The 15,876-nt window shown below is 37.7% G+C and overlaps 1 protein-coding gene across 1 annotated transcript in view; it reads right to left on the bottom strand.

Moving 5' to 3' along the window:
- Positions 1-15,876, bottom strand: part of ELL2 (elongation factor for RNA polymerase II 2) — a 38,947-nt gene that overhangs the window by 21,175 nt on the left and 1,896 nt on the right. Inside the window, exons 2-4 of the mRNA XM_081930595.1 lie at positions 9,561-9,608; positions 3,053-3,174; positions 1,342-1,505 (exon numbers count right to left, since the gene is read on the bottom strand). Coding sequence (XP_081786721.1) covers positions 1,342-1,505; positions 3,053-3,174; positions 9,561-9,608 — 334 coding nt within the window. The remainder of the gene's footprint in view (positions 1-1,341; positions 1,506-3,052; positions 3,175-9,560; positions 9,609-15,876) is intronic.

The following is a 15,876-nucleotide window of genomic DNA, read 5'->3' as shown; positions in this document are numbered from 1 at the left end:
CCAAGTGGACAGCGCATTACAAAGAATGCCATTCTGAGCATGTACAACCCAAGTTTCTAAAGTCAATAAAGTAAAAGATAACTTGGAGCTCATATACAACATGCAGCAACTTGAATTCCTGCTTCAGAACATTAAAATAGACACATAAATAGAAACAAAATTAAAAGCACTAATCCAAATGAATTAACTGCAGTTGATTCCTATTAGCCTATGCAGCTTAATCCTCACTACTGTGTTTCTTCAAACTCCTGAAGAGCCATAGAGATAAGGTAGGATAGAAAAGGACTCTTCCTTCTCTGTCCTACCTTATCTCTATGGCTCTTCAGGAAGCTGAGCCTTCCCTGGCACATTACCCAACAACCAAAGAGTATCAAATAGTATAGATTACATATGGAGTCTCTCCATTTTCCTTTACTCGGGCTACAAATCCTATACTCCCTTGCTTGAGAACAAGCCCCACTGAATTCAGTAAGTCTTATTCCTGAATAGACCTATATAGGATTGTGAAGGAAGCCGTACCACAACAACTGAACGCCAATCCACCTATTATTACAATTACCATCATTAGCAATCCTGTAGCTACCACTGGTATAAGAACTAGCAGACAACAGCATAAATATTCTAGCTTTAATACCTACACACTTGGTATGTCAGCTGCAGCTGTCAAAAACTTCAGCTGGCACAACTTCTGCAGACACTGGACATACTTTTTTTTTAATGCACACAGAAATGTCTGGATCAAAGTATCTCTGCATATTATGGTTTAACTTATTTAACACATCTGACAGAATATAAATTGGCAAAACTGGTGTCTCAATTAAACTCTTCTTCATATCTCTCTTCCATCACTGTACACTGTAGCTGCTAGTGCCATTTAAAATCCTGTTAAAATACTGCCTCCAACATAAATTTGGACACTGAACTAAATAACCTCTGAGATCCCTTCTAAATCCAGTTCTATGATTTTAAGATACTAATGTTCTACTCCTTAAAATCAGAAAGATATTAAAACAGCAACTTATATCTACTGCAGAGTCGGTAACTATGGTATCCAGCAGCAGAATTCAGATGAACCTGACATGATGCCATCAGGATCAAGAGATACATCACTAACAGATAGTTATTCCCATAGCACAAATGTCAACCATCGTTTCCTCTCAAACAATGTATTCTGGTGCCATATGGATGCTTTCAAAAAAAGGCAACATATGAACGTTGCAGTCCTATATATGTTTACATAGCAGTAAGGTTCACTGAAACCAACAGGTTATACTTCAACCGTTACAACAGTTAGCATCAGGCTGTTACAGAGGGGGAGAAAAAAGAAGACGACAGTCATACCTACATATGGTCCACCAGGTTTTATGACCTTTGTACTTCGATTGCGAGACTCCTCTTCTGCTTGGGTCATACGTTCTCTAGTCATTTGGTAAGAATCATTTGTTGCACATACTGTGATTTTGTCCTGTATAAACCCCAAGCAACTGAGCTGGGAAGATCCGGTACTAAGCAATAATGAGGGGGGAAAATCCTTATTTAAAACATTTGGATGTAGACACAAAATATAGCAAAACTAAGTATGAAAAGATACTATTTTAATTCCTTCTAGTCATTTAAAGCCAAGTTATGGACTGTAACATATTCATCTGTTTGCCAGCTTTGTATATAAATCTGTAATAGATGTTTTTGTAACAGAGAACTCAGGCAACGACATAAAACAGCATTTATACAAATATACTGCAGCAGGGAAGTGAAATGAATTGATTTCTTAAAGCAAAAGCAATGAATATGGTGAAAAAATTAAGAGCAGCCTTGATGGATCAGATCAAAAATTTAATCAGTCTAACATCAGTCTAACATCCAGTTTTGGCCAATCAGATGCCTCAGGACACCCCATAATCAGGGCTAGAAAACAAAAGTTCTCTCCTGTTGTTGATCCTAGACAATTCTTAGTGGTCTAGTTTGTACATAATGCTACACCATGGTTAAGTGCTCTGTGTATAAAGAGGATAGATTCACCATGAGTCTTGGTCTCACACATTGCTCATTCCTCCCTGGTGACTGAAAGTCAGGGTTGAGGAACTCTTCTTCCACTTGACTTTATAGAATGAAGAGAGAAGGGTGGGAGCCAGAGCCTAAGACTCATAGCAGCTTCTCTCTGATCTGCACATAGCTAACCTATGGTTTAGCAGAACTGGGCCAATGTTTTTAGTTAGCTGCCCATTATGAAGAGGCATTTGAGCCAGACTTAAGAACTAGATTTGACACTTAAAATTTACAAAAATGATCCTAAACATTTTTACTCAGAAATTAGTAAACTTAGAAGTGCAGACTTCTCCATATTCCACCAAATCACAGTAATATTTACAGGTGCTTCAAGATCAAGAATTTACAAAAAGGCAAAACGTGTGTAAATAGACACTTATCTGCTCAACCCCCACTGATCGTTAGATTAAATATTCTGGTGCCTACAGAAGATGCCACAATAAGTAGTTTCTAAGAGGCTGTAGCCTTAAAGAAATTTGTACTGAATTTCTATAATACACACAAAGCAATTGTGCCAAGAATACATATTAACATTCCTTTCATTCCATTCTATAGCAAAGGCATGATTCATCAGTAGTATCCTGGGTGCATCTGCCATATTTAGCAGGCTGAGTAACAAAAGTAAACAGCTCTTTCTGTATGCTCTTTATTAAATGTGTGAGCACCGTGGATCATCTCTAAGTATCACACGTGTATGCCTGGTAGAAAGAAACTCGATAATGTAAATTGGACAGGATACTTTGGCACATTTATAGGATAAAGAGTGGAAGGCACTTCATATCAAATATCAGAAGGTGAAGAAGTGGCACTTTTTTGTCAAACACTAAGTCTCAACAAGATTATTTCCCACAGACAGGTAATTGCATTCTGGAGCAGATTGTAGCACATTTTAAAGTAATGTTTATATTAGGAGAGGGATTCCTCATCAATAGTTCATTGCAATTACTCTTCAGATCATAGGAGCAATTAAAAACAAACAATTTCATTTCCCTTTCATAAACATTACCTTGAAACAGTTTGCTGGACGCAGTCAAAGCTTCCCTGAGGATTATCTTTGCCAACATTTGACAAATAGAAATTAAAGGTATGCACTTCATTTGGGAGATCAGTTTTGGGAATCTTGACAAGCTGAAAAAGCAATTAAAAAAAAGACTCAGACATGCTTACTTTATGGAAAAGTACCATATCTGATCATTAATACTGTAATGAACAATACAGCAAACCTGCAATGTCAGCCGCTTATAATCATGTAACAGATGCAACTGAAAGATGACAACTTGCCAAAGGGACACCCACTGGGTGATATCCAACCAAGCCACAGAGTAGATCTTCCGAAATCAATGGAGTGAAGTTCACTGATTTCAATAGATTTATTCTGTGTATGAATAACACTATATCCCACACACTGAGTCTAAGAAAGAACTGCATTCTAATCACAAAAGCACAAGCAAAAATATTGCTACACATAGAAATATTTTAGAGTTCACAATATATTTTCCTTTCACTGGTTTATTAATACAAAATAAGGCATACAAACTAGACATTTCTTGCAAGGTATAGTAGCCCTAAATGCCCCTTTACATAATTCATTTACATTTAAAGTCTCAATAATCTCATGTGTACACACAAGGGGGGGTGTAATTGTTTTGTTCTTGCTTTTATTATGTATTTTGATCATGTAGGTTTATGCTGTGAACTGCCTGAGATCTTCAGATGAAGGGTGGCATACAAATTTAATAAATATAAATAAATGAATAAACGCAGGCACAACAGACTTCTTCCAAATTTATTGGCTATAGGACACAGCAGTAGCAATGCCAGGCAGCTTGGCCACTCAGCATTATCTACAAACCCAGAGTATTTCATTTGGGTCCAGAGGGCCATTTTGGACTTGACATATTATATGTCCACTCAGGTGCCAAGCTAAAGTTGCTAGGAGTTTCTTCTTTATAAAAACTGAAGATATAGTTAGGATAAAATAGGGATAACTATGGTCCAAATCTTGACTAGCATAAATGTCAACAGTATTACTTTATTTTTTAAATGTTTTTCATTAATGCAGTACATTTCATAGAGTTACAGGCCAGTATTTTATGGAATTATAAGCCTAATTAGATAGGTATTTCCAACAGATGCTCAATGGGGTGAGGATTTTAATTGCATCTTCTTTCTTGCTCTGTAGCTGTTGCTATTGTCAGAAGGTACAGTAAATGGCAATAGATCCAAGAAATAAAAAATGAGTCCGATACAAACACTGATACCTGCCCACTACAGCAAACATTCCAGTGGGTTCACAAGTAACCCTGCTACTAAAATTGGCTTCAAAATCACTCTGAGGACCCAGCAACTTCTATCAACAGCTTTTGTACAAAAGCATAATGGGGCCAGCATAATGCAGCTATGCTGTTCCACTGACTGCAACTGATACTGTATTCTAGTAGAGATTATAAAGTACTGTACTGTGCAAGCACAGATAATGTATACAAAAAGGGGGGGGAGACACTTTGTCATGTGGTCCACTATACAAAGGCATATCTTATGGAGCAAGTATTTTTGAATAGGTAAGCAACGCTAGAAAATGTCTAAATAAATTAAGCAAAGGGGATCTAGTTCAAAGATGATGTCTATGTCCAACAAGAGTGATCCATCTAGGGTTTCTTCCATACCTGGCGTATCACACCCAACAGTTTTCCTGTACGCTTAAGCACAGCTTAGCAAGAAGAGTGTGCACAACCATGTGCCCTAAACAGAAGCAGGAGAAGGAAGGGAGACACACAGTAGGTTCACCCTGGCTGCTCCTCTTCTTTGGGGAAACAGAAATTGGGTGTGGAGTAAGACTCAAAAAAGACTTTGCTCAGAATCCCCTCACAATGCAGATATGCTGGGGCTTTTATTGGAGGGGAAGGCAGGGTCTGGGAGCCTTCTGAATGTCAGCTTCAATCTATGAGAATATAACTAGTTCTCTCTGTGGCTCCTCATTTTGGAATCTTTATGCAGTATTCCCAACTGAAATATTTTTCTTGCATGTGTGTTCTCTTTCCCAAAAATCTATGTTTTATTTTAGATTCAATTCCATTCAATATTACTATTGTAGACTGCTCTTTCTAAGATAATAGGGAGTTCTTAATGGGACCAAAAGGTGGTATTAAAGATGTCTTTATAAACAGATTTATAAATAAATAGTTGCACCTACTGGTTTACATTCAAACAGGTTCTTCAATACATTGATCTTTGGGGTTAAATCTGATTTTGCTCCTGTAATATTTATGATTATAATGTATCATGGATGATAGCCAACGTAGTGCACTGCTTAGAGTGTTGGCTGCAACCCAGTCATGATGCTCACTGGGTGACCTTGCGCTAGTCACTGTCTTAGCCTAAAATACCTCACAGGGTTCTTCGGAGGATAACATTGTGAGATGAGAGAAACTATGTATGCCACCTTGACCTCCTTTTTCCTCCAAGGAAAGTGGGATGTAAATGTAATAATTAATTAAGGTGGGGAGGGCACAACAGTCCATGAGTACATGAAGGCATTTCAGCCCCCTTCCCAATTAAGCTCCTTCTGCCTCCCCAAAAGGTGTTCCTGGAGATCAGAGATGCCATAAAGTGGCATTTGATATGACTACAACCAAATGGAAAAATTGTGTGTGTAAAATAACACATTGTGATATAATTTAGCATTAAGGTAACTTAAATGATTGTGTATGTAGAATGTGCATATTTGGAAAATTCTTTCCAAGGGCCTCTTTTCTTTTTGCTTCCTAAGGTATTTTCCTAAAGGTTCAAGTTCTCTGCATAGTAACTGAAGTCTTCCAGAAACAAAGAAGAATAAGTAGCAACTAAACGTGCTTGCTTACAAACACCCATACAATTTGGGCATAACATATATAAGGAAATGTTTCTAGTTCCTGTAATTCTCTGCACTCTAAGGCATTACCATCCATGCAGCAAGGACTGAGCATATAGAGAAGAACTCTATGTGCCTGTCTGCCCCAGTCTTCTAGGGCAACTTGCTGAAGACCAGACCTAGACACCACCTGGAAGCATTTTATATTCGGAACTAGCAGTTTTGTACCCAGTATTGCACTGGAATTCTACACTCCTGCTATCAGTGCAGTGCAGTGCAGTTTAATCAATGGTTAAAGGCAGTATAGTTTTCAATTGTGCAGTCCATCACTTTGATTCAAAATGGTACCCAACTGTATCCAAACAGAGACAAAAGCCTGCTCCTTGATCTTGGGAATCATCATGCACAATTTGGTTATGATACCTTAAGGGGTGTTCAAATGCACAGTAAAAGAACAACTTTGCAAAATATGGTAGATATTAATGGGCTTAGATGACTGAATTGATGTATTGCCCCTTTTAATATTAATGGCTTGGATCCAATGATAAGGGAGGAAAGCTTTCCATTCCTTCATCCCCACGGCAACCCTCTGAATAACATCTACATAGGAATATGTCTGTGTGTATGTTCTCTTGAAAAATGAAAAATGCCATAGGAGGAAGAGAGTATGGGAAAATTCCATGTATAACTGTAATCCTATACACATTTATTGGAGTAAGACCCTCTGTACTCAAGGAAATTTACTTCTAAGTAGATAAATATAGGGCTGGATCCAGTCTGGCTTGTGTTGAGATGGGGGGAGAGGCCACAGCTTAGTGGCAGAGTGTGTTATGTTCAATCTCCATTTCCAGGGAGAACTGTAAGAAGATCCCACCCTGTTTGAGACCCTGGAAAGTCATTGCTTGTCAATGAAGACAATGCTGCACTAGACAGACGGATATTCATTTAAAAAGGGGAGGGGTAGCAACACGCCGTGAATATGCTATGGACTGTTTCAGGTCAGTAAAGAAATTTTCAGAAGTATATCCTTTGGCAAGAGAAAGGTAACATTCCTTATATTTCTGCCAGGCACAATAAACTGGATGGCTAGGGGCTGACATACCAGCAAAAATGAAGTCGTTTATTAGTCACCATGTTAAAGGGAGATTCACATGTCACTTCTTTAATTATAGCAGAAGATGTAATTTTCAAAAAGTTTTTAATTTTTGGAGTTTCTTTATACATTACCAACCATTTTAGAAGTGGCATTGCCAAAGATAATATTTGGTATGACTCACAAATAGTATGTGAAATTCTTCAGATGTATCTTATCTGCTACTGACAGGAATCCATGTCAGTCAAAACAGAACCAACACTGGAACTGTATCTAGTTACTACAGTGGTACCTCGGGTTAAGTACTTAATTTGTTCCGAAGGTCCGTTCTTAACCTGAAACTGTTTTTAACCTGAAACACCACTTTAGCTAATGAGGCCTCCTGCTGCTGCCGCCGCGCCGCCAGAGCACGATGTCTGTTCTCATTCTGAAGCAAAGTTCTTAACCCAAGGTACTATTTCTGGGTTAGCGGAGTCTGTAACCTGAAGCCTATGTAACCTGAAGCATACGTAACCTGAGGTACCACTGTATTCTTAAATACAGTTATACCACAGGTTAAATGTGCTTCAGGGTGAGTGTTTTCAGGTTACGCTCTGCGGCGACCTGGAAGTAACGGAGTGTGTTACTTCCGGGTTTCACCGCTCGTGCATGCGCAGATGCTCAAAATGACGTCACGCGCATGCACGGAAGCGGTGAATCGTGACCCGTGCACACACAGATGCGGATTGCGTTCGCTTCAGGATGCGAATGGGGCTCCGGAACGGATCCTGTTCGCATGCAGAGGTACCACTGTACTTAACTTCTTCAGTTGTTCTTAGACTTCCAATATTTGGGCATATAGAGGGCAATTCAGTCCTCAAAATCTGGCTTTAAACCTAATGAAACTCTGACGGCTGTAAAATAGCAGATGGCATCATCTTTGTAAATAGATCATCAGTAAGTCTGCCGATTCTGAGGAAGGCATTTAGGTACTGCGGCCTGCTTAGTTCAGCTAACCAACCAATGTGGTTAAACAGTAACCAGATGTGCAAGCAGAGAGACGGACAGAAAAGTCAACTTCAGACTCAATCCAAAATTTAAGATAAGACAAACCAAAGAAAGAAAATACTTGCCAACAGTCTAGTGGCTTATGGAGAAGCAGAGCAGTGGTGGCTTTGCATGCTAAAATTTAAGATGCAAATTCACAAAATCTACAGAGTTTCATACAGAGTTTCTAGCTATTGCCAGCAAAGAATTCAATTTTGTATTGCCTTATTTTTCCAAGTGTTCATACCTATTATAAGAGGTAATCACATGAAACAGCTAGAGACATAGTACAGTGGTCCCTTGGGTTACAAACACCTCAGGTTACAAACACTTTGGGTTACCAACTCCGCTAATCCGGAAGTAGTACCTCGGGTTACAAACTTTGCCCCAGTATGAGAACGGCAATTGTGCGGCGGCAGTGTGAGGCCCCATTAGTGAAAGCGCGCCTCAGGTTAAGAACGGTTTCGGGTTAAGAATGGACTTCCAGAAGTTCGTAACACGAGGTACCACAATATAAGAATGCCCTCTAGTCTGTTTAAAATTATGGCCTGTATTGTTGTAGCAGTTGTTAACAACCAGTCCCAGAGATCAGAGAAAGCCACCTGACCACCTTATCCATGGATAGCCATCATAGTGCTTTCTAGATGTTGTTAGACTAAAATTCCCATCATTCCTTACCGCTAGCAGTGTTGATGGGAGCTATTGTCCAACAATGTCTAAAGGGCCCCATGTTCCCTACCCCGAAGCACTGAATAACCAACAACTGAGTTGTCACTTCTCAGCCTAGAATTTATATTGAAACTGGAGTGTCATGAATTCTAGCAAACACACCTATTAAATCTTCCCCATGTCTTGCCTTCATATTTAATTTAGTTTTTTCCCCTTCCATCACTTGACTAGGAGAGTCCAAAGCACGCTGGCATTTAGAGCAATGTTGGTGGTTTTGAATAGTAAGTACACTGACCGTAAGAACAGTTTACTTCAGGAAACACCTTTATTTATTGCATGTATATGTACTCCACCTTTTGTCCAGAAAGACATACTTAAGGCTCCCAAGTTCCTATCCAAGCACTGACCTGACCCAGATTTGCCTTTAGTAATGTATACTAAATATGCATTTTTAGAAGTCTAACACTCAATATCATTAAAAGCAAGATTATTTATAAAAGCTTTCCTCCCTGTCCCTTCTGTTTGCCTTAGACTTCAAAACTTCTCTGTCATACTAAGGAAAAGCCTCTATACATCTTCCCTCCCAAGTCTATCCTTCCACATTTCCAAAAAGGTTGAATGAAAAACATTATAGCAAAAATATTAGGTAACTATGAAAAATGCACTGTCACATATTTCAGTTTTCCATATATTAATGTCTCCCCCTCCCTGCTTCTTCCAAACATGTTCACATGTTAAGTTTTATGTCACTCTGTTCTGAGAGTGCTAGTCTCACATATTCCAGAAAGTCAGTTTATGGAGGCACTACACACGCCAGAAGAGAGAAGCTTTTGTTAACCTGATAATAGTTATTTTTTTAAAAAAGTAAATACTCACCCCTTGGAGTCCTTGAAATTGGATGGAAGGTCGAGAAGGAACCAGATTCTAAAGAAGAACAAGTAACAATGAGCAATCAAAGAAAAGAAAAAAAATCAAAGCTACTTCAACAATCATCTTAAGTATTTTGTTCATGCTTGTAATTATTGTACAAAGAATCAAAGGTTAATACACATTAAGTCTGATCTCTGAAATGGCATTGGCTAGGGTCAGATGCAATGTCAAACCATGGCTTAGTGTTACAGGAATGAGTTGCAGCAAGGCTTGGGTTTCCGTATTCTGCCCATCCCTGCCTCCCATACTGTCAAGAGGACTTCTGCAGTACTCACTTTTAGTTTTCTTGAACCCTGACTTCCACCACACTCAAACCCAGTATCATGGTTTATCCCCACCTATGGTCAGTTTGAAATAAAGGCAACTTCAAAACATGGGTCCGCCTTCTAGTTTCATGGAAAGAAGAAGAGGGAGCAAGCCCGAAGCCCACCATGGCTCATTCATGTAGTACTAAACCATGGCTTAGCATTCCATCCATGGTATGCGCTCTGAATGAAACAATCTTGTTGCTCCACTTGCAGCAACAAGTGGAACTAATGTAAGTGAAGGGAAAACAGTTCTCAATCAGTCCTTCTGGCCTCTGAAGCCCCCTGCACGACCATCTCCACTGCTCTGAATAGGCTTTCGGGGGTCTGCAGCAGAAAAGCACTTCCCTCACCTTCTCTCTCCTTAGCAGAATAGCCACACTGAACATCACCCATTATCTTTATCTCAGCTTGTCTAAAACAAATGTAATTTGATTCAGCTAACTTAGCTGGGAGAGCATTAGATCCCACAAAAATGAAAACAGAATGAATCAGGTAAAGTTCTTCACAAAAAACTAAAACAAAACACAACTGTGGGACACATATCCCTTTCCACTAGTTCAGGGGGGGGGGGGGAACCAGACTATGAATAGCATTTAAAGCATTTAATAGTGAATGGTTTGTTACCTTTCAGCAGGCTTATTTAATATATACAAACAAAAAGTCGTCTGCTATTCCCAATTTGTTTTGGTACAAGAAAAACCTACGACTGCGAATGGAACCTTTGGAAATTATCCAAATACAATAAAATCGAATGAATGGCTTTATTGTAAGGATACTGAACATGCTTTGCAGAAAGCGACAAAAACAGTGATACTTTACTAATTGTTAAAGGTCTAATTTGATGGTGCCTCATATAAGATGAATTACGGCTTTACTGTTGCAATACTCAGCTTTAGGCCCATAAAAAGGCAGAGGAACTGAAGAAAAGAATTTCTACAGCCCAATCCCAAATTGCTCAAAATGGTTCATATAGGTGGATCTTTCTATTTGATGTTTTGTAACAATACAACCAGAACCTAACTAGATTTGGTTTTGACAACGTTGCATCAAACTAATTTAACAGCTTAGGCAATTGTTTTTGCAACACCAATGGGGAAACTCAGGCCCAGGATTGAATGTGGCCCTCTAGACCTTTTTATCTGGTCTTTGCAACTCTCCCCAAGCTACACCCTCTTTTCCTGGGCTACACCCTTTGCCTGCTCTGCTTTAAGCCCTACCTCATTTCAGCCCTTTTGTCTGCTTGATGATAATACCTCCTGGTTGTATGGATGGAGGGATATGCCTGGGGGGGTTGTGTAGAAATATTTGAGGTTGACTAGGAGGAAATGTGGCCTTCAAACTGAAAAGAGCTCCTTAGCATTAATCTAAAAGCACCTCAGTGGACAAGTTCAAGACACCTCAACAAACACTGCCAACAACTGAAATTAGGTTATATATGACAAAACAGTTTAGGTTCTAGTTCTGCAGTTCTGTTGGTTATGCCATGGAATAGTCATTTTAAAAAGAGCAACTCTTCTGTACATATTTGCATTCCTCAACAAGCACCTCACTATTCATTGCTCTAGTGTAGATGCATAAACTATGGTTTATGTGAGATTCAAAATCCTCAGGCGTGTGCACTGCCCTATTATATATGCTGTGGCCATAAGGAGACTGGAAGTTTTCAGGGAAGTTTTCAATTAACTGCATTTTATAATTATGTTTGAGCCTCAAGCTGTCGTTCATCTTTTAACTATATTTTATTGAAACAAGTCAACTTAATAAACCATGGCTTGAAGTTGGCTTATTTACATAAACCATAGCTTGCCTAACCAGAGTTTGTCCAGATTCAACCAAACACTAAAATGTATTTATCTAAAAATCAAAATGAAAGCTTTGGCTCCCCTCTCCCTGCTGTACAAGAGACTTGATGAAACAAGATTCTTTTGCATAACACTAATGTGGAGTTTAATGTCACAGTCAAACAAGACCAATATCTGCATCAGTTTCATAGTGACTTGAAGCATTGCAGATTTGTTTCCAGAAATGTATGTGCTTGCTAAGACAGCTGATGCTAAATGCCTTGTGCGTCAAGCAGATACCTGCTTCCACCTTCATTTTCTTAATCTTCTTCCACGCATGTTTAATTTCAACACAAGCAGTACTATAGCTTACTCAGAAATAAGGCTCACTGTGTTCAGTGGAAAGCACAACAGTACAAAATATACTTTTGTTATAATTCTTAAATTCATGAAGCATATTCAAATATTTGTTAAATATGAAATGACAACTCAAATATGCTTGTTTAGAGTTTTCAGACTCTATTCCATTCAGATTCACAATATAAACTGTAATTATATTTGATGCTTCAAGGGGTGTGTTACATCACTTCAGTTGATTAGGAACTCAAATAACTTTTTGATTAAGAAAAATGAAGACATCAGCCTAGGAGTTGAAATGGGAAAACATTTTGCAAACCTTGACCTGCATGAAATGTCAAACTACCTACATATTAGCAACATATTAAATATTGAAAAACTATACAATAAAAATCAGCCACAGCTTGATTGCTTAATTCTGTTGCCTTTAAACTACTGTATTCTTACAGTGTTACATAGGTAGGCATTAAATGAAAAACAGCTCTTCATAGTAAAGAGATAGTAAAACCAAGCACCTTTTAAACCAAGTGTCCCCTTAATCTCCATACTATTGTTCTCAATTCCCTTCATTTTCCTGTACTCTGTTGCCTATTTATTTTTAGATTGTAAGCTGCTTTGGGCAGAGGTCTCTCTGTATTACCTTTTGTAAAGCTCTCAGTATATTTTTAGGTGCTCCATAATCAACCTAGAAGAACGATATATATTACAAAGTGAAACACCACCCCCAAACTTGTATTAAAAGGGTCACCTTAAGACTTTTGCATGTAGAGTTTATATACTAATAAGCCAGTTGCCTGAACCCAAAGGATCTACTTGACACAATGGTACAATCATTTTGGCGCCAGGTTAAAACTCATTTATTTGCCTGGGCAATTTAAAGTCCAAAGTTTTAAAGTTGATCAGTATCCAGCCTGTTGCTTGCTTTTAAAACTGTCTCCATTGTTTTTATGTTGTTGTTTTATCTTTCATAGTATGATATTGTTTTTATTTTTTTGATTAACCTTTGTATGCCATCAAGGTATCTCTGTAGATGAAGGGCACCCTAGGAGCATTTATAATAAATAAATAATCAGCAACAAGCGCAAAAGCTTGACACCAACATTATTAAAGTATTACAATTCTAAAAATGTTATGTGAAGAGAAAAAGGGACTAGCACACTGATCAGACTTTTAGTAGATTAGAAGAACTATTAACACCTGCCCTGACCCCAAAGTTCCTACTGGTTATTTATGGGCACATAAAAAGCTGGCCTTGACACCAATCAGATTCCTGCAGTATTAGTTGTGAGGCCATCCTTCAAGAGAGTGATCACATTCAGAATAGTGCCAGCTTGTAAGCAGTTATACAAAGTCTGATCACAGATCTGCAGCAGGAGCCAATCTGGTCCTCTGAGGAACTCAGTTCATGAACTATTCTGAATTTCCTGTTCAAACTAAAGAAATAAAATAAAAAGACAGGCTGCTGGAATGATCTGATTAAAAAGGTACAAGATGTGTTTGTACCATAACAAGATTTTATTGCATATATGACGTTTCAGCTTAGCTAAACGTTTTGACAGTACCTATAAATGATACATACATTACACAGCAAATGCTTTGCACCCACATCATGTTTATGACTATAAGCATTTGAAGATAATATTTCTTAAATCCCTTAAACAGTGCCTATGGCTTCTTACAATATTTTAATTTATTTATTTTTCAGGAGGCTATTCATGCATGTTACATTTTTTTAAATGTCAGGCAAAAACATTCCTCTTCTCCCAGGCCTTTAGCTAATTAAACAACCTGCAGCTTTTCAAACTGTATGTGTGTGCGCTTGTTATTGTTTTTGTTATTATTATTATGGCAAGTATTGTTTTATTTTCATATTGTAAAACTGCCCTGTGCTTTTTGGATGAATTCAATGACAATAATATCTAACTACTGTGATATAGCAAGAATAAAAAGAAATTAACTACAAATTTCCCTGTGTTTTGGATGGCTGGAAGAACTGTTCAAGTTAGAGATATTTTGCTGTTTAATTAATTAGGCAAATGGGCATAGGGAAAGCTGGTGAAGATTACCAATGCAGGTAGCTAAAAGCCAAATTGACTTTTGTTCATCAAACTGTCACTTTAATAACTACTTTATGACTCTGCAGGCAGCTGATCATATGGTGGGCAAGTACTGTTCCCTTCCGTTACAAATTCCCGGTATGTTGCATATTGCAGAACTTACTTTGAACATATTTGCACAGTAATATTTTGCCAGACAAGGAAACAGCAACTAGCTTTGTTACTTCAAATTTTATTTATCTCAATTATAAGTAAATAACGTCTATATACACACGGTAATTCTGTATGTAACGTAAACTCCAGGAAATTAAATGATGTTTATTCTCATGTAACTGATATTTCACATTCTAAATCACTAAAAATGTTGCAGCTAAGCTCCTGTTTTTAAGTTAATCACATTTGATTTTACAACGCTAGGGCAATTATCTTTCTCGATGATGCATTTACCTACAAAATGCAGACTAGCTGAACTCAGCACAAAATTTTAAATAGTCATGTGTTGTAACATGCAAGAGTGTCACTACGTTCAGGTTAAATTAGGTATTACGTACATGAGACCCTATTCATAAGAGACTCCAGAAGAATGCTTAAAATTAAACTCAAATCTACAGTTTTATATATATTTTACATTTTATAGGAAATTAAGTTGATGTGAAAATTATGTATTTTACAATTAAAACTTCAGAAACAGTTTATTCTGTGCCACAAAGTAATATGTCTTACATTATGGAAACCTAAAGCATTATGGAATTTTAAAAGCTAGCAATTTCAGCCTCAACAAAGCCTTTAGTTTCTTTAAACTCTACAAAATAGGCAAAAATTGTTCAATATGACTACTTTTTATGTTCGAAATATTGACTGAAGTTAGTTTCAAGACAGGAGAAGAATGATATTTAAAACTGAACATAAAATTGGTATACTATGCAACTCAATTTTTTATATTAAAAACTGCTATAACTCAATCTCACTTTAATTAGGTTAAGTCTGAACAACAAAAAATCCTCCGAAGATATTTACTCTAAAACTTTCTTTATAAGCAGTTTGGTTCAAAAGTTAATGAGTTTATTTTTAAAAAAACACCGAGTATGAAAAATAATTATACCTCCAACCACACGCTGCTTACTCCAAAGTTCTAACTTTTCTTAATTATTAAAAGATGGGGGAGGGGAACACAAGCAACTCTCTACATTTAAAGAAGAAATCAATAGTGTTTAAAACTATCACATTCCAGAATATGAGCCTTAGAGCAGCCTTGACAGAGCAATAACAGTTTGCAGTACTTCAAGAAACATATGCAGTGGAAAGCTGCAATTTGAAGTTGATTTCGAAGGATCATTTGGCAGAAGTAATGATTTCCACTCAGGTTTAACAAGGGAAACAGCTGATGTACTGCATAATTGTGCAGTACAAAACCCAGAGTGGCTATAATACACTGTTCAATGGCTAAGGGGCAGAGAGAATGATGGCCCAGACACGCTAGAATAGAAGGGGCAAACTCGGTGAAAGAAGCTTACTCGCTTACTCTATTTTAGATTCACCTACTTATTATGAAAAACAACCATTAGTCATAAGAAAAGGCACAATTTGGAGGTCAATTCTGGGAAAACCATGTCTGAGTCATCTTTTTACATGAAGAACTACATAAGGAAAGCAGCACTGAGACTCTGAGAAGAGAGACTGTTGTCTGTCAAGAACCTGTTATTTAAATTCTGTCTGGTTTTAGTATGTTCCTGGCTTATCTTTTAAGAATTGCTCCTAG

Source organism: Podarcis melisellensis (assembly GCF_964234715.1).
Source record: "Podarcis melisellensis genome assembly, chromosome: 11".
Classification (NCBI taxonomy): domain Eukaryota; kingdom Metazoa; phylum Chordata; class Lepidosauria; order Squamata; family Lacertidae; genus Podarcis; species Podarcis melisellensis.
Note: the sequence above shows the minus strand (reverse complement) of the source record. Positions and strands in the feature narration are given on the sequence as shown.